Source organism: Aythya fuligula, chromosome 25, assembly GCF_009819795.1.
Source record: "Aythya fuligula isolate bAytFul2 chromosome 25, bAytFul2.pri, whole genome shotgun sequence".
In the NCBI taxonomy this organism is placed as follows: domain Eukaryota; kingdom Metazoa; phylum Chordata; class Aves; order Anseriformes; family Anatidae; genus Aythya; species Aythya fuligula.
Window position 1 is genome coordinate 6,629,921 of NC_045583.1, and position 23,786 is coordinate 6,653,706.

Consider the following 23,786-nt stretch of genomic DNA (forward strand, 5'->3'; position numbering starts at 1 on the left):
GTGGTGCAAAGTGGGAGGGGAGGAGCAGGGGGAGAGGCAGAGCAGACTGTGTGATTAACTTGGCTCTGCTAGCTAGGGCTGCCCACTCACTGATCCTTTCTAATAGCCTGTGATCCCCAAAGGCAGATCCAGGAGCAGAGCTGGAGTGACTGCACAATCGCAGATGGGGAGGAAAAGGTGGCAGGCGTGTGGGATGGTTTCTGCCAGACAGTCCCCAAGGCAAGCAGTGTGGCATGCAATTCAAGACACCTCAGCCCGAGCCCGCCAGGTGTCTGGCTAGGGATGGAGCAGTCTGTCCCTGCAGAGAAAATGGTCTAGTATTCCAGCCAGACCTGGAGCCTGCTAACTCCTCTTCTGGGGGCAATTTCAGCTTTGCATCCTGTTCTTCCTTCCCTCATCTTCCTGATGGCGTGGGGAAGGGTCATCAACTCTCTGCTACCCTCTGCCTTCCTAATGGGCTGGGAGAACCTAGGGGCTGTTTTCCAGCTACCTGCTGCTTTCCCGTGGCATGATCAGTGTACAGGTGCAGGGACTGGACAAGGTGGGTCTGACTCCCAGCCTGGTTACAGCACTGGGGTTACAGTACTGCAAACCATTCTCAGCGGTTGCATCTTGTTGCCTTTTCTAGAAATGGCTGTGCCCCAGTGACAGGGGAAGACCCTTGTGTAAAATGGAGCTTTGCATTTATTTGCTAGTTGCTTGGGAATTATTGCAGTTTAGGAGAAAACATGGAAAAGGAACCCTATAACTGATGATTAAAGCAACGTCTGAGATTTGGAGTAGCAGAGGCTTGGATGAAAACGCCAGTGCAGGGAATTACGATTCATGCACAGGGTCTGTCTCAGGGAGTGGACCCTGCGAGCTCATTGGCACTAGACACTGCTGCTTCTCTATCAAGTTTGATATGTGAGATGGGTGTGTTCCATGTGGCTCTGAAATCCTCCTCTAATAAATACATTTCCTCCCCAGTCTTCAAGCTGTTGGGTGTTCCTTGCTTTTGGGAGGTGCTTTAAATCTGACTGCCAGAGCTGTGGGCTGCTAAGAGCAGAAGCTGGCTGCATGATGTTGAGCACAGGTCTTCCTCCTGTTTTCCTGTTGCTCACTGCACTGGAGCTAAGCTGGTCTCTGACTGATGAAGAAAAGAGGATAATCTTGGATGGGCATAATAAATACCGCTCCCAGGTCTCTCCTCCTGCTATGGATATGCTGAAGATGGTAAGTGGCTTTTATTGTGAGGGGGATTTCAGAGGGAGTTTATGTAGTGCAAGCTTGAATCTTAATGCTAGCAGGGATTTGGGAGGCAGAGCAATTATTGTGTGGGTTTGCAATTTGGTATTAATGTAGGGGTTCCCTAAATTGCCTCTAAAAGATGAATTTCCTTTCACTTGTAGAATTGACTTTGATGATTTTTGGAAGCTCACGAGTGTGATCTGAGTCCCCTGATGCTCTGTGAGAGCAATGCAGCTTTCACAAGGAGCTGGAGCTCCTTGTGATGGATAGGAAAGGCAAATGCTTGCACTGAGACCTTGCAATAAGTGGGGCCCTGCAGCTGGAGGAGGAATCCTGCTCCACCACCTGCGTGAAGCGTCACCTAGTGTGCTTTATTTGTCTTTGCAGGTGATTGGGGTTTAATTTATGAGAGGGAATGTCAAATTCAAGCATGACTACCAGGTCAGTTTGGGCTCTCCATCACACTCCTACTTCCTACCGTGACCTATGCGTGATGACATGGAGGTGAAGGATCTCCCATTTTTCTGTAAGAAACTGAGTTGGGTGCCCACCAATGCTTGTGGCTGCAGTGGAAGCAAAAATGACGTCTTGAGCTGGTGCTGGTTTTTGTCTTATTTGGCCCCTTTATCCTGTACCCAGTTATTTTCCTTGCTGTTTACAACACATGCAGAGGAGCAAGAGAGCTGTTCATTACAGCTATTTGGGGTGTTGTGCTCTTTTGGTCACAGTGTAGTCAGAGGAGACCTTCTTATCTGGCCTTGAAGTTGCACCACTTGAATTAAATGTTCATGACCTGGTAAGTGGGAGCTTGCTGAGCAAATGAAGAAAGAGGTGATGTTAAGGCATAATGGGGGCCTAACAAGAGACTTTGGGTTCAGAGGGTGTGAAAACCCTAAGCACCACAATTTCCATGGACACCCACCACAGCAAGGCACAGAAAAAAAATCAGGAAGTACGGGCTTTGGAGCCAAACTCTTAGGGAAAGCATGAGGGAAACAATATCTCAAGTACCTAAAATGTGAGTCAAGGTCCTTAAGTTGGTGGCAATTCTGATCTGGTGAGTGCTGCTGCTGGCTGTAGGAGTGATGGCAGATCACATGCTTTGAGATGCTGCCCTCTGCAAGGCTGTGTTGTCTCTTAGTTTAATACAAATTGCTTAAACACAAGACCTACTGACACTGCAGAGCAGAAGGCTTTCTTTGAAGCACAACAAATGTTTATCATAAAGCAGCCCTAACGATTTCTTATTAAAGGCTTTCTATGTAAGAACCATTCTTGCTTTCCTCCCTGGGACTTCGCTTGTGCTTTGTTTGTCTTTGAGGTCACCTGCTGCTGTGGCACCATGCCTGACTGATGTCACCCTGTGTTTCTGTTTGGGACATGAGTCTTGTTGCTGTGGAAGTAGTTAGGCACTGGGGGGATTCCTAGCCTAAAGGCACTTTTTAAAAAAATGAGGCAAATCCTGCAGGTGTGAGCCTGCTGTTTATGGAACCCAGCTCTGTGCCAGAAGAAGATGGGTGTGCATTTCCCCAGCAGGGTTCCAAGCCATCACTCTCAGCCTGGCTTGGGGCCATGAGGCAAGGTCAACTAGCTCTCTGTGCCCCCACCCGGATATTTTAGTGTTTCCTTCACCTACAGCGCTACTGCTTGGGGGCCTGTCCGTGTCCCCTCGACACCCCAGTGGCAATGCCTTGTAACAGAGCTGTGCTCTGTCCCCCTCTAGAATCCAGCTCTGACTCTAGCCAGGAAGGTCCCATTGAGGACCTGTTGTTTGTTGGCTGCTTTCCAACCTGCTGCAGAAGCAAAGCTGCTGTCACCATCAAATGGTGTTAGGATAGTCCAAGCAGTTGTGGTGTAGGGTTCCTCATATGCCTTTCTGCAAGGCATAGCAGTATGGTCACTAGGGCCTGGGGACTCAGCTGGCAGTGGGGCCACTGCTGCTCCCTGTGCTGGAAGGGCTCTTGGTAGGCAGGCAGCTGCTGCGTTTTGGATCCAGGGGAACTGATGATGTCTTTTAGGAGCATGTACTCCCAGGAACTGTGCAGCTGCCAGGGGAGATGTGTTCTGCTCTTCTCCCATCCCCACCCTGGTGAGAAGGATGTCCCCTGTTCTCTTCCTGTGTGACCCAGTGTGAGCGTCCTCCCTTCCTCCATTTTCACTGCTTCTTCATTGCTTTTCCACACTGAGTTGAGGATGCTGATGTTATGGGTGCTCCAAGCAAGGTTGTGAGAATTATGCTCAGCACTGACCTACCTGTTTGTAAGTTGCGGTTTGTTTTGTGCTGAGATAGACTGAGGAGCTCCCATCTCCTGAGGACTTCTCAGAGTGCACTCAGGGATACCCATGTATTGAGTAGCAATTTTAGTTTTACTCATAAATGGGGAAATTGCAACTAGGGAGCCCAGAAGTCTTTGTGTGTGTTGGAGAGCCCAATGTCCCTCTCTGTATGCTGACACTGAGGTCCTTTCAGAGTTGGGACACAGAGCTGGAGGCCTTTGCCCAAGCCTATGCGGAGAAATGCATCTGGGACCACAACAAGGAGAGGGGCCGACGGGGAGAAAACCTCTTTGCTATGGCTCCGACACTGGATCTGGAATTTGCTGTGGACGACTGGAACGGGGAAGAGAAATACTATAACCTGACGACTTCCGTGTGTGTCCCTGGGCAGATGTGTGGTCACTACACCCAGGTACTGGCCTGCTGGGGCAGAGGGAGAGGGTTGTCAGGAAAGGAGCTGTACCAGAGCCCTGGGTCCTCTCAGAGTCTTTGCAAAGAGATGGGGAACTAATGCTGGGCACCAGGTAGGAATCACTGATACAGGGGAATCTGGGCATGGTGCCAACCATAACCAGCATTTTAGATAAGACCTCTCTTTAAAAAGTGCTCTGCACCCCTTTTCAGCTACACAGCAGAGCCAGGTGCTGGCTTGTCTTAGGCAGACAAGAGATGTGAGTGTGTCTTTGTAGCTTGGGTGGATGGGTGAGAGTGGAGAAGAGCATAGATGGTGGTGGTATAAATATCAGGATGGATCTGTGGAGGTCCCCAGGACCAGAACAGAGGTAGTGATGCTCTACTTGGGTGAAGTATAGGGTAGAAAAGCTGTGGCACTTGGTTATGTGGGCTGTGGCCCTACGTTGGGAATGTGGTCCAGACAGATGCAAGTAGCAGGATTCTGAATGTGAAAGCAACACGGGCATGTGGGATCTGGGACACACACTGAGATATGGGGGGTGTTGGTGTGATGACGGAGCAGCCTTCAAGGCCAGAGGATGGGTTGCCAACAGGGCGTCTGCCTTCATCCAATCACCTCACCTTCACCCCTGGTCTTTGTCTTAGGTGGTTTGGGCAAACACACATCGTATTGGCTGTGGGGCAAAGTTTTGTGAGAAGATTGATGGAATCGAAACAGAGGACATGTACCTGCTTGTTTGCAACTACTATCCTCCGTAAGTCCTATGCCTTGTATGACTTGGTTCATTTTGATCGGCCTTCTGCAAGGAAATGCCCTTCCTTCCATCTCTATGAGACAGCAGGAAAAGCTTTTGGTGTTGCTCAGAAATGCAAGCAAGGCAATTTCAAGAAAGGCCTTTATTGTCTTGGATTGGTCACTAAGGAAGGAAGGGTTGTCTGTTGATCCTTGCCCATGAGGACTACTGAGATCTGGTTCAGCTCCTGCCACAGTTCAGGGAGGGAACTCCCCCAGAGTGCTGCCCACGGTTGATGTCACAGTAACTAAGGATACAAACATTACCTACCTGCTCTGTGCCTTGTTCTTCCCCAATAGCAGCAGCAATGGCCTGGGAAGGGGTCAGGAAGCATGTATTGTACCAGCAGGATGGGTTGCACATGGGAGGAGAGGTGGGTACCTGCTTGTGAAACCCTGGTGCTAGGCTTGGAGACCACTCACTTGGAGATGGAGAGCAACAGCGGACCTTCTTAGGGGTGTTTAGTAGAGGGGAGATAAAATCATGTGTCCAAATGTCCAACAACTGCTCTTTTCTAGGTGGTAGTGAAGGACCTGGTCCATGGAACTTTCTTCCCTGGTTTTAGTCACCCTAGGGTCAGGCCACTGAGTAAATGGCATTGAAAGTGTGTGGCAGGAGACAAAGACCTGATTTTTTTTAATTTTTATTTTTTAACATTAATTCTGAGTTTTGTCATGGCTGGGATATTCCAGTTGAATCAAACCTCCCTCTTTGGGGTTGGCATTTACCCTCTTTCCTTACACTTTTTTTCTTGGTGTCTTCTGCGTCCAGGGGTAATGTGAAAGGCCGAAAGCCATACAAAGAAGGACCCTCTTGCTCACAGTGTCCCGAGGGTAGAGTGTGTGTCAAGTCCTTGTGTGGTAAGTGAAGTAAAGCAGTGTATGTGCCTTGACAGGCTATTGGGACAGAGACCCCTGGGTTGGGGTCCAAACTCTGAACCTGGACCAGCAGCTCCAGGCCTGGACTGTGAGGCATCACATGGGATAGAAGCCCTTGAGACTGGTCAGCTGTCACTAGATGAGGATTGGACACAGACCTCATAACCCCCTTAGCTAGGAGTTGTTGCCTCATCCCCAAGGGGCAGAAGGTTGTGTGAGGGAGATGAGATGTCTCCAGGTTGGGACCTCAAGAGTGGGAGATGGCCCAGAGTGACCTAAGCTTGCAGATGACACCAAGCTGGAGTGAAGTGTTGATCTGCTGGAGGATAGGAAGGCCCTGCAGAGGGACCTGGACAGTATGGGTTGATGAGCAAAGGCCAGTGGGGTGAGGTTCAACATGGCTAAGTGCTGGGTCTTGTGGCACTTTGGCCACAACAACCCCATGCAGCACTACACGCTTGGGGCAGAGTGGCTCAGAAGCTGTGCAGAGCAAAAGGACCTAGGGGTACTGATTGATGTTTGCTTGAACATGAGCCAGCAGTGTGCCCAAGAAGGCCAACGGCATCCTGGCTTGTATCAGGAATAGTGCAGCCAGCAGGACCAGGGAGGTGATCACCCCCTTGTATTCTGCTCTGGTGAGGCCGCTCCTTGAGTACTGTGTTTGGTTTTAGGCCCCTCAGTACAAGGACATAGAGGCCTGGACAGCAACGGGTCAGTTGACCCTAGTGCTAACCCATGGTGTTTTTCATCTCTTACCAGAATCCACTGTAGAAGAGACCACTCCAACTTCTGTGACAACATCCACCACAACCACACCAGAACCTACCATAACATCACCCACCATGGCCACAGCGAAGCCAGAACTCATAACCATACCCCCAACCCAGACACAAGTACCCACCACATCCATGGCAAAGCCAAAATCTACTGTGCCAGAACCCACCATAGCTACAGGCAAGCCAAAGCCCATCACACAAACAACTGCCATGCCAAAACCTAACACAACCACTATGGCCAAGCCAGCACCCACCACGCCAAAATCCCCCACCACTACCATTATGCCATCACCCACCATGCCACAACCCACCACAACCACCACTACAGCCAAGTCAGCACCCACCACACCAAAACCCACCACAAACACCACTACGGCTAAGCCAGCACCCACCACCACACCACAAACCATCAGAAGCACCACTATGGCTAAGCCAGCACCCACCACAACTACCACCACGGCCAAGGCAGCATCCACAACATCTAAACCCACAATGACTGCAGCCAAGACAGTACCCACCACGCCAGGGCCCACTGCCAAGGCTAAGCCAGTGCCCACCACGCCAAGGCCCACCACCAAGGCTAAGCCAGCACCCACCATGCCAAAATCCACCACAAACACCACTACAGCTAAGCCAGCACCCACCACCACACCACAATCCACCACAACCACCACTATGGCTAAGCCAGCACCCACCATGCTACAACCCACCACAACTGCCACTATGGCCAAGGCAGCACCCACCACATCAAAACCTGCAATGATTACAACCAAGACAGTGCCCACCACACCAAGGCCCAGCACCACTGTGGCTAAGCCAGCACCCACCACGCCAAAACCCACCACAAACACCACTACAGTTAAGCCATCACCAACCATGCCACAACCCACCACAACTACCACAAGGACCATGACAGCACCCACCATGTCAAAAACAACAACCACTATAGCCAAGTCAGCACCCACCATGCCAAAACCCACTACAACATCTACAGCTAAGCCAGCACCCACAATGCCAAAACCCACCACAACCACCACTGTGGCTAAGCCATCACCAACCATGCCACAACCCACCACAACTACCACTGTGGCTAAGCCATCACCAACCATGCCACAACCCACCACAACTACCACTATGGCCAAGTCAGCACCTACCATGCCAAAACCCACCACCACTATGGCCAAGCCAGCACCCACCCCAACTATGGCCAAGACAAAACCTTCTACAGCCAAGCCAGCAACCATCTCACCAACATTTACCACCATTTTATCCAAGCCAACACACACTTACACAACTTCAACAAAGCAAAATCTCACCACCTCAACAGCAAAGATGCTAACAAAAACTGAAACAGAAAGACCCAACCCAACTGAGGCAACTGGGCTCACACTTTCCTTTGAGCCCACATTAGATGGGAATTATAAAATATTTCCAGATGTAGAGTTAGACACTGGAGAGCCCATTGGCTTAAGTACAGAGGATCCTACCTTATTAGAAAGCATTGGCACAGCCTTCAGCCCCAAATCAGTCCCAGAGACAAATAAAGGTGTGAAAGGGGATGGAGGAAATAAATTATCCTTCTTTTCCAGTCCACCTCCATCCTTCAGCAAAATTATTCCAGAGATCAAGTTAGATTTCAATAAAACTGAGCATATAACCTCCTCAAAGTCAGTGGTCTTCAGTCCTGAAGAACCTACCTTCTTGCGTTTGACATCATCTTCCAAAGAAAAGGGTCAGAGCCCTGCTTTCCAGTCCTCCTTCTCAGGTAAAGTAATTGTGGAGTCTGTCCTGGCATGGACATGTAGATGTTGAATGATCCCCAAGCAGCATGGGGCATGGCTTGGGAGGAACCAGTATCAGACTGGTCCTCTGGATCCTCATTTCATGTGTGGTACCAACCCTTTTCCTCACTCTTTCCCCTAACACTGAAAAGGGGCAGATTGGATGTCTGGTTCATGAAGCATGGTTTTGTTTACAGCGTGCTCCTCGCTAACACCCACCAGCTTTCCCTTGCCTTTGCTGGATCTGTGCACTTCTGTCCCTTGCACCTCAGGGTGTCTTGGTGCACATCACTGAAGGACCTGCATGAATTGGAGCTTCTCTTTTGCTCAGATCTTTCCCTCTAACTCCTGTTTTTCTATTGTTCTGCCAGCAGATACTCTAGCCATTGAAGAATGGGAGACAAACTCAGACCAGAAAAGCATGGATCAGCCCACAGCTGGAGCCCCCAGTACCTGCTGGGGCCTTTCACTCTTCCTACTCAGTGTCATCCTGATGGGCCTTTTGCTTTGAACAGTCTTTCTCAGCTGTCCCTGCACCAGTCACCAAGCCTTTCTTCAGCACTGGTTGTCCCACAACCCTGGTAGACTTGTGAGACACTGTGGACAGTTCAGGTTGACACACTCACTTACACTGACTGGCTAACGCACTCCAGCTCTGATGTGCCAAGGGCAACTGTCCATCCCATGGGTACTCAGTCCCCTTCTGAGGAGGCCCAAGGTGCCGGAGGGGGTCTGCCATAACACTGGTGAACCTGGACACGAATGCTTTGCCTTTCTTCCCAGACATCCTGGGCTTCTGGTTTGTTTCCAAACAGGAAATGGTAAGGTCTCTCATCCCCCTGTGCAGCTGGCAGGTCCTGCTGCACCGTGTCTCCAGGGAAAGCAGAATGCCTTGGAAACCAGAATGGCAATGAGACATGGTTGTTGGCTTTGGTGTTTGTCTGTAGACAATGCATGGTTGATGGGTTTGATGTTTGCCTACCAGAAAGAGTTTCTAACAAAAATGCTCTTTTTTCCTCTCGATGTGCCTGTTTGTCTCAAATTTGGACGTATCACCTCTTCCTTCCTTTTCCAAAAGAGTGGCTTTTTTTTTCTTTCTTTTTTTTTTTTTTTCTTTTCTACAGAAGAGGATTTATATTTCCTTCCTGCTTCTGGTATAGCTATGGCCAGTACCCTATGTACTCCTTTCTCCTTCTCACATCTGCAACCTTTGCTTGCTTCCTCATTTCATGTACCCATTCCACAGTTACTTCATTGGCATGGCTTTATTTTACCCATGTGCCTGCACAGAAGAAAATCCTTCAGCTCTAGAGTGGAGTTACTGGCTTATTCATACAGCTTTCTTCTGCATGGCTTCCTTCTTTGCATAACTTAAGCGTACGATGTATTTGAAATTAGATACAGATAACATGTATTTTGTGAATGGTGGAACCTGGTCCAGAAGAAAACAAAATAATCAGGTGTGCTGGTACAATTTCAGCTTGAGAGAGCCAATTGAATGATGTTAGAGGTTACCAATGGTTCCAGGCCTTGTTGCAGGATGGTATTCATTCTCTGGAGCACTGTGTGTTTTATCCCTCCATGTTTCTGCTCTGTTCACCTGAAGATTCCCAGTAAGGTGGGTTAAATAAGTGACAAGTTTTACAGACCAGCAGAAGGGACTAGAAGATCCAGTCCCTTCTTTGGTTTCTTAATAGATCAGTGAGGTGGAGAAAGACCTTAAGTCCAATATTTGTCTATCCCCCCTAGAATGCTGTGTCCTGTGCAGCCGCAGAGCATGCACTGAATAAATCTTGTTCTGAAAGTCTGCTGTGGGGCATGCACTGTCTTTCTGGGGTATCCAAGACCAGCTTATATCTGTAAAACAATCTTGCTTGTGTGTTTAAGTAGAACTCCTAAAACACATTGTAGCTCCTGGGGAATGCTGAATGTTTTTTTTTTTTTGACTTTCCAAAAGCATCTGGGTGCTGGTTTCTGTAAGGTTGCAATTTTATGTTTTTAAGCCTTTGTAAAGGCAGCAGAAGGAGGAGATTTAGCATGACATAGGAAATATTCCCCTAGCTCCCAGATGAGTGCAGAGCAAACAAAATTGTCCCCAACAGGAATTTTTGAGCAAGGAAAGTAAGAGGAAGAGAGCTCAGAGAAAAACAAACAAACAAAAACCAAAAACCTAGGGCTAGAGTGCTTCTGGTTCTGCATTTAGAGAGGCCCAACAGTCAGCATCGTCCCACCCCCAAACACACACTGTTTCATCTTTTCAGTAAAGAAAAAATGTAAATGTAAGTGTCCTCCCCTGCTTTTTCCCCAGACTTTGCATTTCTGCAGTGTTTTCACTGCAGAACATCACCCAGCCACAAAGAGCATGCGAAGAATGGAGTCCTTATTGTGAGGAGTAAACCTGCTGCACAGGAGCAATGGTGACACTGGACCTTTGCATTTTGCTTTTCCCTATTCTTGCACCCCTGCCTTGCCTGGTGAGGCTGCCCTGCAGTTCTGTGTTCCACCTCTTCCTGCAGTCCTGGTTCAGAAGCCCAGCAGCACCAGATCCCTTACAAGAAACCAGCTGCCTGTGGGGTGTTTTTAGATCATGGTCACCATTAGCCCTGCTGAACGGTGGCCAGCAGATGGGAGTGGGAGAGTCACCACGGAGAACTGAGCAAATTCAACCTCACTGCACAGCCCTCTGGAGAGTCTAGTGCTCAATTTAATCACAAGCATCAGATGTAGTTAAGAATCAGATTAGAAATAGCCTCCTGCTCAGGTGCCATGGTTTTTGCATGGTCTTGTTGCAGGCTGAGCTTTTGCAAGCTCCTGTGGAGCTGCTTCTGGCAGAAAAAAAATCCAGCGTGGGTCTGGGTGGTCACTAGACCAATGATGTGCAGCCAGAGTGGCTGCTGTTCACCTGTTGTAAGGAGCTGCAGCCTCACGAAGGGTAAGGCAGAGACAGAGCATTTCAGGCCTGTAACGTTTTTTCCATTTGGGTAAAGGAGAGTGCAGCATTAATTACCAACTAACAATTAAAAGAGCAGAAAAGCATTTCCCTTTCCAGCAAAATCAAGACATTTGGTCAACACCTGTGGGTTTTTTTTGCAAAGCTGGGTACCTCACAGTCTCCTGCCTTGGGATCCATTATGGAACTGGACCTAACAGTGATGCTGGCATGTGTCTATACAAATAATTCTACAATTTAAGTATTTTATCATGGTTTTGAGGCTGCTGATCTCTATAGAGTTTTGTTTTCATTAAGGTTTTGACTTCTGTAATCATGCAGTTGTGCAAGGACCTATTTATAGAGTACTTTCTAACAAAAAAATTCAAAAACAGACGGAAAATTCCCTTTCTTCTTCCCCATGTTCCCTAACTGAGACCTGCCAGCAAGGGGATTTGGAATGGTTTGGTTTAATCCCAAACTAGGAGGATGTAGGGAAGGAAAGAAGGTGACTGTATGGTAAAGGTGGGCCAGGGTTATGGTGGGGTATGCCAGAAAAAGATGCAAAACATTCAAGGGAGACTTGCTGCATTTCCACCCCATTTCTGGGGTTGATATGAAGGATGCTCTAGCATCTAGGTGAATTGGTGGGAGATTCCAGGGTAGGCAGGGAAGGAGCCAATCACCTGTCAAAGATGCTGCTGGTGCTTGGCAGCACCACAGTCCCACAGTTGTGTGTGGCAGAAGTGGCAGGTTTGTATACGGGTATCCTTTCAATGGTGAAGAGGACTATGCTAGAAAAGGACTGTGCTTCATGTTCTTGCTGTCTGGCCTCCCCATGTGACCAAAGTCCTTGGGGACAATGTAGGTATTTTAGGGTGGCAGATGGCATTTGCCTTGACAACTGAAGGAAAACAGCAGCTACCAGGTCATAGTGGAGCCTGCTGAGGGTGGCCATGCCCTGCTTATGGACAACTTGCCATCATTCATTCACAACACCTCTAAAGGATGCCCCATGACACTGGGTTGATGTTTTTGATGTTTGTCTGACCATGGGCTACATGGCAGCAGGCTATGAGGAGGCAGGAAACAAATTCCTGTGCCGTGGGGGCCCATCACCATGGCAACACAGCACCACAATTTTCCATCCCACAGGCTCTGACATATAGCCTCAGAATGCTTTAAGGCATTTAACCATCAGTTTTGGCCAGTTGGGTTGAAATCAGGGGATTTGTGGTGTTTATAAGACCTGGGTGCTGCATGAACCCCACCTGCAGATTTCCCTGAAGCCCCAGGACCTGTGTTCCAGTGGATGTACTCACTGCAGGCTGGGGGAGAGAAGGTCATCTGGATTCAGCTCCAGAAGCTCCTCTGAAGATGGTGAATTAGAAGGGTGGGGGGGCAGCATATGTGCTGTCCTCAGGAATTTACAGTATGGGCCATGACACCAGCTGTGAAATGGCCACTGCCCTGCCAGTGTGGTGGGGACCTCAGTTTATGGATAATTGGTATATCTGGAAATCTGTATCAGATTTACAAATGTGCTTATAACAGTGGCTGTACAAAGCAGAGAGGAGCCCAGCTACAGCCCCAGAGCTTTGCAGTGGGATTCAGCTAGAGTGCACTGATAGAAAGACCTATGGTCTCAGCTGCATGGCCAATCCCATCTGCCCCACACCCTTATAATGTCCTGGCTGTGGTTTTCCCTTCCTGCTCAGGGGTTTGGGCACATGGAGAACTTGGGAACACACAATCAGGAGCGCTGGCCAGCCCTAGTCCCAGTTCATCAGCTGTGCTCATTTCAAGACGGTAAAAAGACATTTTTTTTTTCTTAAGTCAAAACAAGTTTGTTTTTACAAGAGAGTATCTCTAGTAATAATATTTTATTCTTGGCTTCCACCTCATACAGTTTTGCTGCTTAAGATTCTCCACATTAACATCAATGCAATGGATGGGGCTGAACTGATTCAATCTGGGACACAAAGGATTAATTCTTCTCTAGGGGATACCTCTTAAATATTGATGTGCTGCGCTATTCTTCTTTGGTACCTTCTGAGCAATCTTGGGGGTAGGAAAGGCCTGCCCCTTAGCAAGCAGCTAGAGGATAACAATGCGTAGAAGAGGAACAAGCTGTAGCTTTGTGTGGCAGGTCCCCAGGACTGCTGAAAAGCCAGATTTATGGAGAGAGGGCTGCATTCCTCTGATGCTAGACACTGCAGCATCCCCACCCACCAGCTGTTGCCCAGCCTGCAGAAATCACATCTCAGCCTTACTGCAGCTACGCCCCATCCCAAGAAGCAGAAGAGCCTTAAACAAACTGCTTCACTTCTGGGAGTCCCATAGCCCAAGCAACCAGGTCTCATTCTCCCTGTCTCTCGCTTCAAGGCTGAAATTTGAGGGCTCTAATGTCTTTTTGCAGCTCTCATTCTCCTACTTCATCTGTGAAAGTGTCCTCAGTTTGTCCTTGCTCCCCGGTGTCTCAGATCTCACATTTCCCTGACAGTGTGATGCCAGTGATAATCTCCTGGGACATCCCTCAGTCTTGAAGAACTGGTGTAGCCCTGATCACATTACAGTCCCACTCATGACCTTGATCCTATTTACTCTGGAATATAGCAGAGGGATAGTTCTAATTGCTTCTTGAAAAGGGAAAAACCTGTTCCGTCTGTTGTCAAGTGCTAGAGCTCTGTAGTGCGCTGTCTTCTCATTTGTCTACTATCAGATGTCAGTACTTCCTACCTGGGAGAACCCAGAAGTGTTAAGACTTGCTGCCTTCACATCACGTCTCTTCTTCACCTGTCTCACATTTAGGACAGGGTGTTAGTACAAACTGCTGGCTTATTCTATGTAAATATATGAGCACTAATTGCTTTGCTAGGGTTTGCATATCAGTGAGTTCAGATAATATAGATTATCAAATTAGAAAGAAATACCCTCTAACTTTATAACAGGGTAGAGCTGGGAACTTGTCCAAAACCTGCATGCACTTACTGAGCAGAGGCCAACCAGCCAAAATCTATCAGCTCATGGGGTTTTGAGTCCACAGGCTAAACTTACTCGTGGATATAGTTCTTAATCCAAACTTCAGAACTGGGTTCAACAAACTTAAATCACAAGTACAGATCTACCAAAAAATACAAATACACTTCCCTCCACACTTGAGAATAGACCGAAAAGAACAACACACTTAAACCCTTCACAACTTGAGCTCATCTCCAGAAAAATAAAAGGGAGTAGGGGTGGGGAGGGATAGAACTGAACACCAGGAGCTGAGGCACCAGCTCATTACTTGTTTGTCTTGCACCCATTAAACAGAGGGACTTTTTTATTTTTTTTTAATATATAGATGACTCCCTGTTCATATGACTTAAGCATGGAGCAGTCCCTGGAATAATGCAATCCTGGATGCTGTAAGAGAAAACGCACTGAGTTGGTCAGCAATGGGTTTGGATCCTCAACAGAAAGAAATGATGTCTCTGGACCTCTGTGGCTGAAGCAATTCTCCAATGGTTTTGCTGCTCTTTAAGGAAGGCAATAGACTGTATAGTTATCACCTGAAATGGGATACAATCCCTCCCACCAAACTATACAACCTACTACCTCACCTCCACAGAGCAGTACAGAGGTCTTGTGTGATTCACAGCCACATTACTGGCTTTCTGTAAGAACAGGATTACTTGGACCATCCGTCTCCACGCTTGGTGTTGAAATAGATGATGAGAACTGAAGACCTGACTGTCTCCTTAGGAAAGACAGTAGATTGTATAGTTAGCTCAAAGGGAGGATAGGACTCCACAACTATTCAATCTACTACCTCAGCCTCAAGGACAGCTTGGGACCATGGTGGTCTAAGGCAATGAGATGACCCTTATCCAGGAATTGGCTGCTCTGTGGCTCCTGTAAAGAGAAATGCATGAAAATTCATCAGACTTTATGATGTTAGGGGAACTGAGTCTCATACCCAACCTTGCCCTCTAGCTCTCTTTCCTCCTTTAAACCTCTTTCTGTCCACTTTGACTACAGTTTATCCTTGGCAATCACACTGGCTGCAAATTTTATGCATCCAAGCCCTTATGGAAGCAGCAGCCCTGCCCTTTGAACCCAGGGCCATGCACACAGTTAGTAAAGCCTCCTGAAACTGCAGTAATGCCAAATAATATACAGGCAGGCTGACCTCACCTCTTGAACACAAAGCATATCTAGAACAAACCTGACAGACCATATAAAATAATCCATCAATTTAGCTTCTATGCATTCCGGGGAACTGAGCAGATCGTAAATAAGTGAGTACAAGGAAGCTTTTAGGCTGCAAATGTAATGGTATTGAGTACATTAAGGCAGATCTCATTTCCTAAACAAACAAGTACAACATGCAGGCTTGGTGTCCCTTTAATGCTATATAACAGCCAGGCAATATTAGCATGGATCTGAGACGGACTGGCTTCTCCCCAAGCCCTTGTCTCACCTTCTGAGAATTTTTCGTTCTTTGTACACCTAAACACAGATGCAAGGTATTAAGTTGGCCATTTAAAAGAATCATTTTAGGTTCCTCTTGAAATGAGAAAGAGTCCCCCTAAAATATTAAAGAATGATGTAACAAAAAGGAAGCCACTAGTAGCACAATAAAGGGGTTGCATGTGCAGCACAGCAGAGACCCAAAGGAGGACTTCCCATGGGAACTTGACACCTTGAAGCAAGAGGGGTCCCCAGCCTCTCTGAACATCTGTTAACTGCTGTTGTGGGATATGCTGGGGCTAAGGCAGAGGTTTTCAAAAGGACAAAGGCTGTGTTCGTGCTTTCACAGCTAACAGGCAATAGCCCAAATGAGTGAGATTCTGAAAGGTCTGTTTTAGATGGAATTCTTAAGGTGAGAGTTTAGGATGAGTAGGTACAAGGATATTTCTGCAGTGATGCTTGTAAAGTGCCCCTGTTCCTTTGCAGAGATGTCCAGAAGTCATTCTCACTAGCAGTCAACACATTCCAGGTAATTCCTTTAATTTCTTTTGACAAATTCAGCCTTGCCAGGCCTCTCCTAGTATGATTAGATATAAATAATGTCAGAAAACCAGTGTTGCAGGACTGATTCAGACAGCATTTAAGTACCCAGCCCATCCACAGTGCGAAGTACTTTGAATCCCAAATAGCTTTCTGATGGGAAATATTCTTCCAGTTTTATTGGCACAGAAAGCAATGCACCAAGGTTAAATAAGCCTCTTTAGTGCATGGAACACCAGTCTGAGCTTCATAGCAGTTACAATCAGGAACAGGGGTATTAGTTTAGATTAAAGTCAGAAGTTTAGCAGTTGGACTTGATCCTTGTAAGTACCTTCCAAAATGAGATTTTCTATTCTGAAGTGTTTCAGCTTCTCAAAGATTAAGCTAGTGCCACAAACAGCAACCAGAGGGATTTTGGTGGCAAGAAAGCTGTAAGTTGTTGCAGTGGTTGAGTACTGAGAAGGTGAATGGCCCCAGATGATTGCATCAGGTGACGCCTATTGCAAAGAATCATAGAATCATAGAATCATAGAATATCCCAAGTTGGAAGGGACCCATAAGGATCATCAAGTCCAACTCCTGGCACCGCACAGGTCTACCCAAAAGTTTAGACCATGTGACTAAGTGCACAGTCCAAACACTTCTTAAATTCAGGCAGGCTTGGTGCAGTGACTGCTTCACTGAGGAGCCTGTTCCAGTGTGCAACCACCCTCTTGGTGAAGAACCTCTTCCTGATGTCCAGCCTAAACTTCCTCTCAGCTTAACACCGTTCCTGCGGGTCCTATCACTGGTGATTATGGAGAATTTGTCATCTGCCTCTCCACTCCCCCTCATGAGGAAGTTGTAGACTGTGATGAGGTATCCCCTCAGTCTCCTCTTTTCCAGGTTGAACAGACCCAGTGATCTCAGCCGCTCCTCATATGTGTTCCCCTCTAGGCCCTTCACCATCTTCGTTGCGCTCCTCTGGACATTCTCCAACAGTTTAATGTCCTTTTTGTACTGTGGTGCCTAGAACTGCACACAGTACTAGAGGTGAAAGGATGCTCACCTTCTCCCATGAGGCCCTTAACAAGTGAATTAGAGAAACCATCATTTCCTGATTCCCATTCTGGTGTTTTGTATTATTTAAACATATAAACATGTTGTATGGGCCATGCATTTAAAAGGTCACTTAGGTCACTTTTGGTACCATTGCAGAGAACAGGAGCTCGGGCCAATATCAAACTGTGGATAGGAAATTACATTAAGTAACTCCCAGTTTACATAGATCTAATTATACATTGAGAGGAAACAAACAAACAAACAAACAAAAAATCCCTTCTGACTTTTGCAAGCAATCCTGAAAACAGGAGATTTAATTATGATAATTGTCTTAATGAGTCCAGGTTTTGGGAATACTGAGCTGCTGACACTACAATCCTGATCTTGCCAGGGCTCATGAAGAAAGCAGTCAAACAGGAAGGAAGATTTAGAAGTGCTATCCTCAGTAAGGATCAGTATGACTATACTAGTCTTTGTATCACTGTCACACTTGATTGTTCAAGCTGCTATAGAAATTGTAAGGCTAGCTAGCCCCTCTCCTGGATTACTTATGGTTTAAATCATGAAGTCAAGGTGGGGAAAGAAGAAACAGAGAGGTGACCAAATTTGCCAAAGATCACACAGGGAGTCCGTATGAAAGCTGATACTGGAACCATCATTGTCAAGTCCTGCTCTTGTCTCTGGTCACACTGCCACAGGATCAGTTGATATCCACCTCTACCAACAGTGTTTCACAGAGACAGAAAAAGTCGTGCTCCATTCTAATATTTGCAGGAGAATCACACATCCTGGGAGAGAGAATACCACACACATATTGAATAAAAGCTCAGTAGAATAGAAATGAATGCTCACAAGCTTTGTGAAACCTGCCGGGATTTCACAAAGAGGCATATCAATATATGCATATATGCATACAGCCATAAAAGCTGTAGTTCTTATGGCATACAGCCATAAGCCAAGGTCTGCCCTCGTTTCCAGACATGAAGACTTCCCTTCCAGCACACTGCGGCTAAGGCATTAGATGTACAAGAGCCTAAATGTGATGCAGCTATGTAAAATTCTGCATATAATAGCCAAAAGGGTCTGTAAGAGTCAGGAGCCCATAACCCTAAGCCACTAACTAAGTTCTTAGTTATTTAAGCCCAGAGTTTCTGAAGATTTTTAGATACTTCACTGTGAAGAGCTGGGCCACTTTGAAAAATACCATTTTCTGTGCTAAAAATTTAAGGGATTGGTACCACTGTTTTCCCCTTCCAGATCCACATGAGTTCTTAAAAATTAGCTTTTTTTTTTTTTTTTTTTTTTTTTTTTGACAAAGCTAGTCAGCTAGTCAGCTTCTGAGAAAGATTGCAAGACCATCTCCATGCTCAGAATATGCCACAGCATGGTCTTGCTGTCTAGATGTTTTTGGAAGAGTGAGGGGAAATTGGCAGGTAAAGGATTAATATATTTCTTCACAGCAAGATCCTTTATCTTTATGCTGGAAAAAAAAAAAAAAAAAAAAAAGACATCTCCTGTCCAGCTTTCCTACTAATTTCTGGGAGAGAGAGGTGACCTAAAACACCACTGCTTTTCAGTTACCTGGTCTCATAATGAACTAGCTGATCAGACCCCCAGGAGACAACTCAGAGCCTCGGAAAGTAGCTGGAACAGCTCTGAAGCTTTGAGGTGCTGATCTGGCTTATTAAGGAGAACTGAATGAAATGGAGGAAGGAGGAGGAAACCATGAAAGAACAAAGTCACTCTTTGAAAAGCAGACACTGCTTTCAGCCTTTGTATAGATGCAGTCTAGCACTTTGGTGCCAAAATGTGCCGGGGACAGGCAGGACTTCCTAGTGGGAAATCATGGCCCTGAATCTCTGAAACCCTTTTCAGCCTCTTGGAGTCACAGCTGAACTAGGGCAGAACCAGCCCTGATGAACACAAAACCTACATTAAGCCAGCTGCCTGCACTGACACAAAATGGCTGAGTGTCAGCCATTTTCTTTCCTTAGCTTTGCCAGTGGGGAAGCCTCTAGTAACTTCATGTCCTTGCCTTGCCACCTTGCCAGGGTGGGAAAATGAAAAGCAAGTGGACAAAAAGAAAAAAAAATAAAAAGGGAGGTAGGGAAAATTTTCACTAGCTCCCTAATGTTGCTGGAATGCAGCAATGCTGTGTGCCTGCCCCAGTTCTTTTGCCTTGTTTGCTTCCTTTAGACAGTATTGCTGTAAATGTATTTGGATTTGCTCTAGGCTGGATGGAAACACTGCCCTGGAGCATACACCCAGACTGCCAGCAGCAAGGAATAGGCAAAGCAGCAATAGTCCAGAAAAATCTCTTGAAGCGCTCAGTACCACCAGAAGGCAAAAAATACAATTGCCGAACTAGCCATACTGACAAGTTTATTTTAATGTTACACAAACCAGGTGGACCTATCAGAAAAGCAAGACAATCCAACTGCTCATACACCTGACCCTGGAGTTGACTGTAAAACACTACTCTGCAGAAGAATTAATCAAAGGTGCTATAAATAAGCACAGTGGAAAAGGGAAATGGAAGCAAAAATATTTAAAATACTTTCGTTCAGCAACCCCATGTTTCAATAATGCTTTTTGTCCGTGCTGTTTTAATGGTGTAGATAGCATTTCATATAAATGTTGCAGCACTTCTTTATAAAGAATTATTAAACAATTAACAGTTATTGAATACCTACTCGTGCTAGGGCTTGTCTCAATGCCTATCAGATGCTTCTAAATTTCTGGATCATCATTAATCAATCCAGTATTGTTATCTACAATATATGCATCTGTAACATGCTTGTTACACTATTTATGTTTTATTAACCCTTCATAAATCCATTATTAGAGTTGGCCACAAAGGTAATACTTTTTCTAAACATAAATATATTTTCATTGTCAATTAGCCTATAATTAATACTTTCCTGAAAGAAAAAAAAAAAAAAAAAAAAAAAAAACAAAAAACAAAAAAACAACAAAAAAAAAACATTTTTGTCATAAAATTAAAAACAAATGTTATTGATGTTTCATGATTTCTTAAAAATAATTAAAATCAAGAGATATAAGAGAAAAAAATGATTATTTTTTAACTGCTCTATATTCAAGTCTTTAGGAAAACCCAAAAATCTAAAGAAAGATCCTTTCTTGTAATACTCTGTAAACTCTTCCATCCATACTGCTTTCCTTCATGATTTTCACTTCAAAAACTGCTCACAAAAGGTACACAGGTAATGTCCACCTGTAACATATATTTTGACCAGAATATTTCATTTGCTACACAAACCACCTGCCCAGTGTCCACACATGCAGCACTAGCTCTGCGACCACTGTTTCCAGTGCAACTGCCTGCACTGTCCTTTTGTAAAAAAGCCAAGCAGATATGGAGACAAATACCTTTTCTATCTAAGAACAGCAATTCCCAACTTTCTGTTCTCTTTCCCAGCTTCTCTCTGCATTTCTCCAGATGCCTGAGTAGTCCCTCCTGGAAAAGTGAGACTATCACACCACTGACACGTTATCAAAGCCCAATCCCCCTATGCCACCAGACAGAAAGCTGTTCCTCCAAGTGTCCGGGAACAAAGAGTCATGACTACTGAGAAGATATCCTAGCTACTAAGGGTAATGCAGAATCACTTAAAGTAAAAAACAAACAAAAAAACTTTTCTTTGGCACATGTTCAGGTATTTTTGCCATGTGACTGTGCAACATCGTATGGTAATGCCACCAAGTTCCCTTAAAATTTCAAGGCACTTTACTGTTCATGGTGTATCTGATGTGTACCACACCTTAATGCATGCAGACAGTGGTGAAGTAAACAGCTTGGTATCAGCACTGCACCATCCAGGCAAGAAAAGCAATTGCTTACAAAGCCAGGAACATCTATTTCTTTTAATATTTAAATTAATATTTTTATTCCCAAGATGAAAGCTTTTAAGGCAGTAAACAAAACAAAAATACCTAAAAAAATCCTCCAGATCCCATTAGCTAAATTCAGGCACTGCCAGATCAGTGGATAGGTCAAACCCTGTATTCACCAAAAACAAGAGGACACACAACAGGTTAAAATGCTACTGTCCGGCAATGACTGGCTCTAATCATACCAAGCCGACGTGTAAAACCATCTGCCCGTCCAAAAACAAATTAGACAACAGTGCTCACTGGTACTTTATAAATACACAAGAAAGGAGGGCTGTTTTATTGAATATAGTGAACAAACCTTTCCATCCAGCTATACCGTGCAGCCCCACGACTCTGCATGCACCGAGTAGCCTTACTCTGCTAATACAAAAGCTCAGTTTGGCAATTCCAGGCATTTTCAGTGCTCAACATATGCCAAAACTACCCACTCTCTGTCTCTGACTTTGGTCTCATTCCAGAAGGTCCTTTTTTTTCCCCGCTACAGCCGGTGCCACGTCGAGAAGGGAGAGTTGGGTTCTAACATGGCTGCAGCCTCCAAAAAAAAAAAAGAGCCAAGTCCCAGCGTTCTTGCTTCCCTCTTCCAGGCAGAAAACAAAATGGCCCTGCAGCAGCCATTTTGTTTGCTGGGAATGGGAGGGAGAAGGGAAGGGAGGGGAGATGCAGGCCGGGAAGGATGGGGAGGGTAGAGGGAGGGAAAAGGGAGGGAGTGGATTTAACAGGAACTGCAACACTTGGCAGGGATGCCTGGTTGCGTCCTGCCTGCCTCCTGCTGCAGACTGAGCGGCCCTGTCCAGCCCTGTAGCCAGATCGACGTGGCGGGACAGACGTGGGTTGGGACTTTGAGCTCACCCAAACCACTTGAGGTCAAATTGCCTGTCCTGAAAGGATTTACGCAATGTTCCTAGGCCTTGTGGGCACCTCCTTTCCAGCAGGCTCCAGTCCCACCATAGCCAGTACTGAGGGGTTTGTTCTCTCATAAAGCTTCCAAAGGGAACAGGGCAGGAGAACAGAAACCAACTCAGTAATGTCAAGCTCCTGAATTTCTCTGGACACTAAATAGTGTAAATAATGTGATGTGCTCCTTTCCCAATAACAAGGCTAGAGCTGCTATGCAGCACTCTCCTGGTGGCCCAGAGCTGGAGAGAATGGATTATAGACATGCTCTGGGGATGGGATTATTGAAGACATGTATAGCCTCCAAAAAAACTATGCATAATTCTTCAGCATTTGTTGTTTATTCAATATAACTTAGTCAAATGGGTGTACAAGGAGTGAGAGATGGGAATAAGAAATTAAGGGTAAACAAGAGGGTGTGCTTACTTGGTCTTTGGAGGCTTATTAGCATGGGGAGAGAGGAGGGCAATCTGACCATGTAAGCAAGGGAAGGAGATCATGAATGCATAGGTTTTGTGGACGTGAGCTACTGAGAGAGCTGGGAAGTTGTTTTCAATTAGGAGAGGGGGGCAGTGAATGCTATTAAAATGCTTGACATTGCTGTTCAATCTTTCAGTGTTATTAAGGGTTTACTACCTGGGCAAAAACTGGTCAAAAACCAGGAACACATCACTGGTAAGTCATGTGGGACCATACTCAGGCCCCAGGAGACTCTCTTCCTCAGGAAAATGATCACTGAATGCAGGAGTTGGTGCTCATTCTTCAGTGCATGTTTACTTGCTGCTCAGGAGGGTCATTGGATGGTAGATAGAGCAAAGAATGCTGTCTATCTTTGGATCAGACCTGCGTAGGGAGAAAAAGACTGCCAATTTCTGTTTGCAACTGGGGCTTTTGAGACAGGATCTGTGATACTGCCATGGGTCTTGCAATCCAAAGAACTCTATCTTTGTGCTTTAGCTTTATTTTGTTGTTGTTTTGTTTTGTTTTTCCTTTTTCCTTTTTTTCACTACCATGTTGTAAAGCCGTGGAAATCAGCTACTTGTCATTATGGGAGACCTTATTGCTCTCTATAACTACCTGAAAGGAAGTTGTGGGGAGCTGGGGGTTGACCTCAGATGTAGCTAGCGATAAGACTAGAAGGAATGGTCTCAGGTTGCACCAGGGGAGGTTCAGGTTGGAATTTAGGAGACATTTCTTCTCAGGAGTAGTAGTCAGACATTGGAATGGGTTGCTCAGGGAGGTGGAGGAATCACTGTCTGTGGGGGTGTTCAAGGAAATGTTGGACCTGGTGCATGGTTTAGTGGGTGACATTGGTAGTAGGGTGATAGTTGGACCAGATGATTTGAAGGTCTTTTCCAGCCTTAATGATTCTATGATTTCTATGATTCTGTGTTAGTGTTTGAGTCTTTGGACTTGATCAGCATCTTAGCTTTCCCTCTGGCTGTTTACTGGAGTCTCTTCAGGTCTCATCGTTCTGGTTTATTGACATCCCTATGTGCCTGTACAAACATAGCCCCAGAAATCACATTTCATGTGCTCTCTTCTCCCCCCACTGGCCATTTGGCTTCTGGTTCATGAAGTTTAGGGTGGATGAAAATGTGAGTAAGATGAAAAGTGATTTTAATTATTTGATGATGAGAAGAACTTTCCTTGCGAATGGAGAGAAACAGTGTTAGCTTTTTTCCTTAGTTGGTGCTAGAATGTAGGTGAACCAAACTGCCTTATGTGCATATATGTGGGTGGATTCTTCTACAGGTGTGTCCAGTGGCACCTTTCCCCATGAGGCCTGAGCATTTTCTTGGGAGTCTTTAGGACTCCACCACTTTTGTCTGAAGGGACAACATACATAAGGCGGCAGCAGC

The 23,786-nt window shown here is 46.0% G+C and overlaps 1 protein-coding gene across 2 annotated transcripts; it reads left to right on the plus strand.

The window, feature by feature from the left end:
* Window positions 1-907: 907 nt before the first annotated feature.
* PI16 (peptidase inhibitor 16) lies at window positions 908-9,957 on the plus strand. Of its 2 annotated transcripts, none has more exons than XM_032203420.1 (6): window positions 908-1,215; window positions 3,701-3,919; window positions 4,567-4,676; window positions 5,487-5,575; window positions 6,353-8,134; window positions 8,522-9,957. In XM_032203420.1, exons 1-6 carry the CDS (start codon window positions 1,060-1,062, stop codon window positions 8,659-8,661), a joined length of 2,496 nt encoding a protein of 831 aa, XP_032059311.1. In that variant the 5' UTR covers window positions 908-1,059; the 3' UTR covers window positions 8,662-9,957. The 2 variants fall into 2 exon arrangements, with proteins under 2 accessions (XP_032059311.1, XP_032059312.1); XM_032203421.1 differs by having other exon boundaries at window positions 911-1,215; window positions 8,525-9,957.
* The last annotated feature ends 13,829 nt before the right edge of the window (window positions 9,958-23,786 follow it).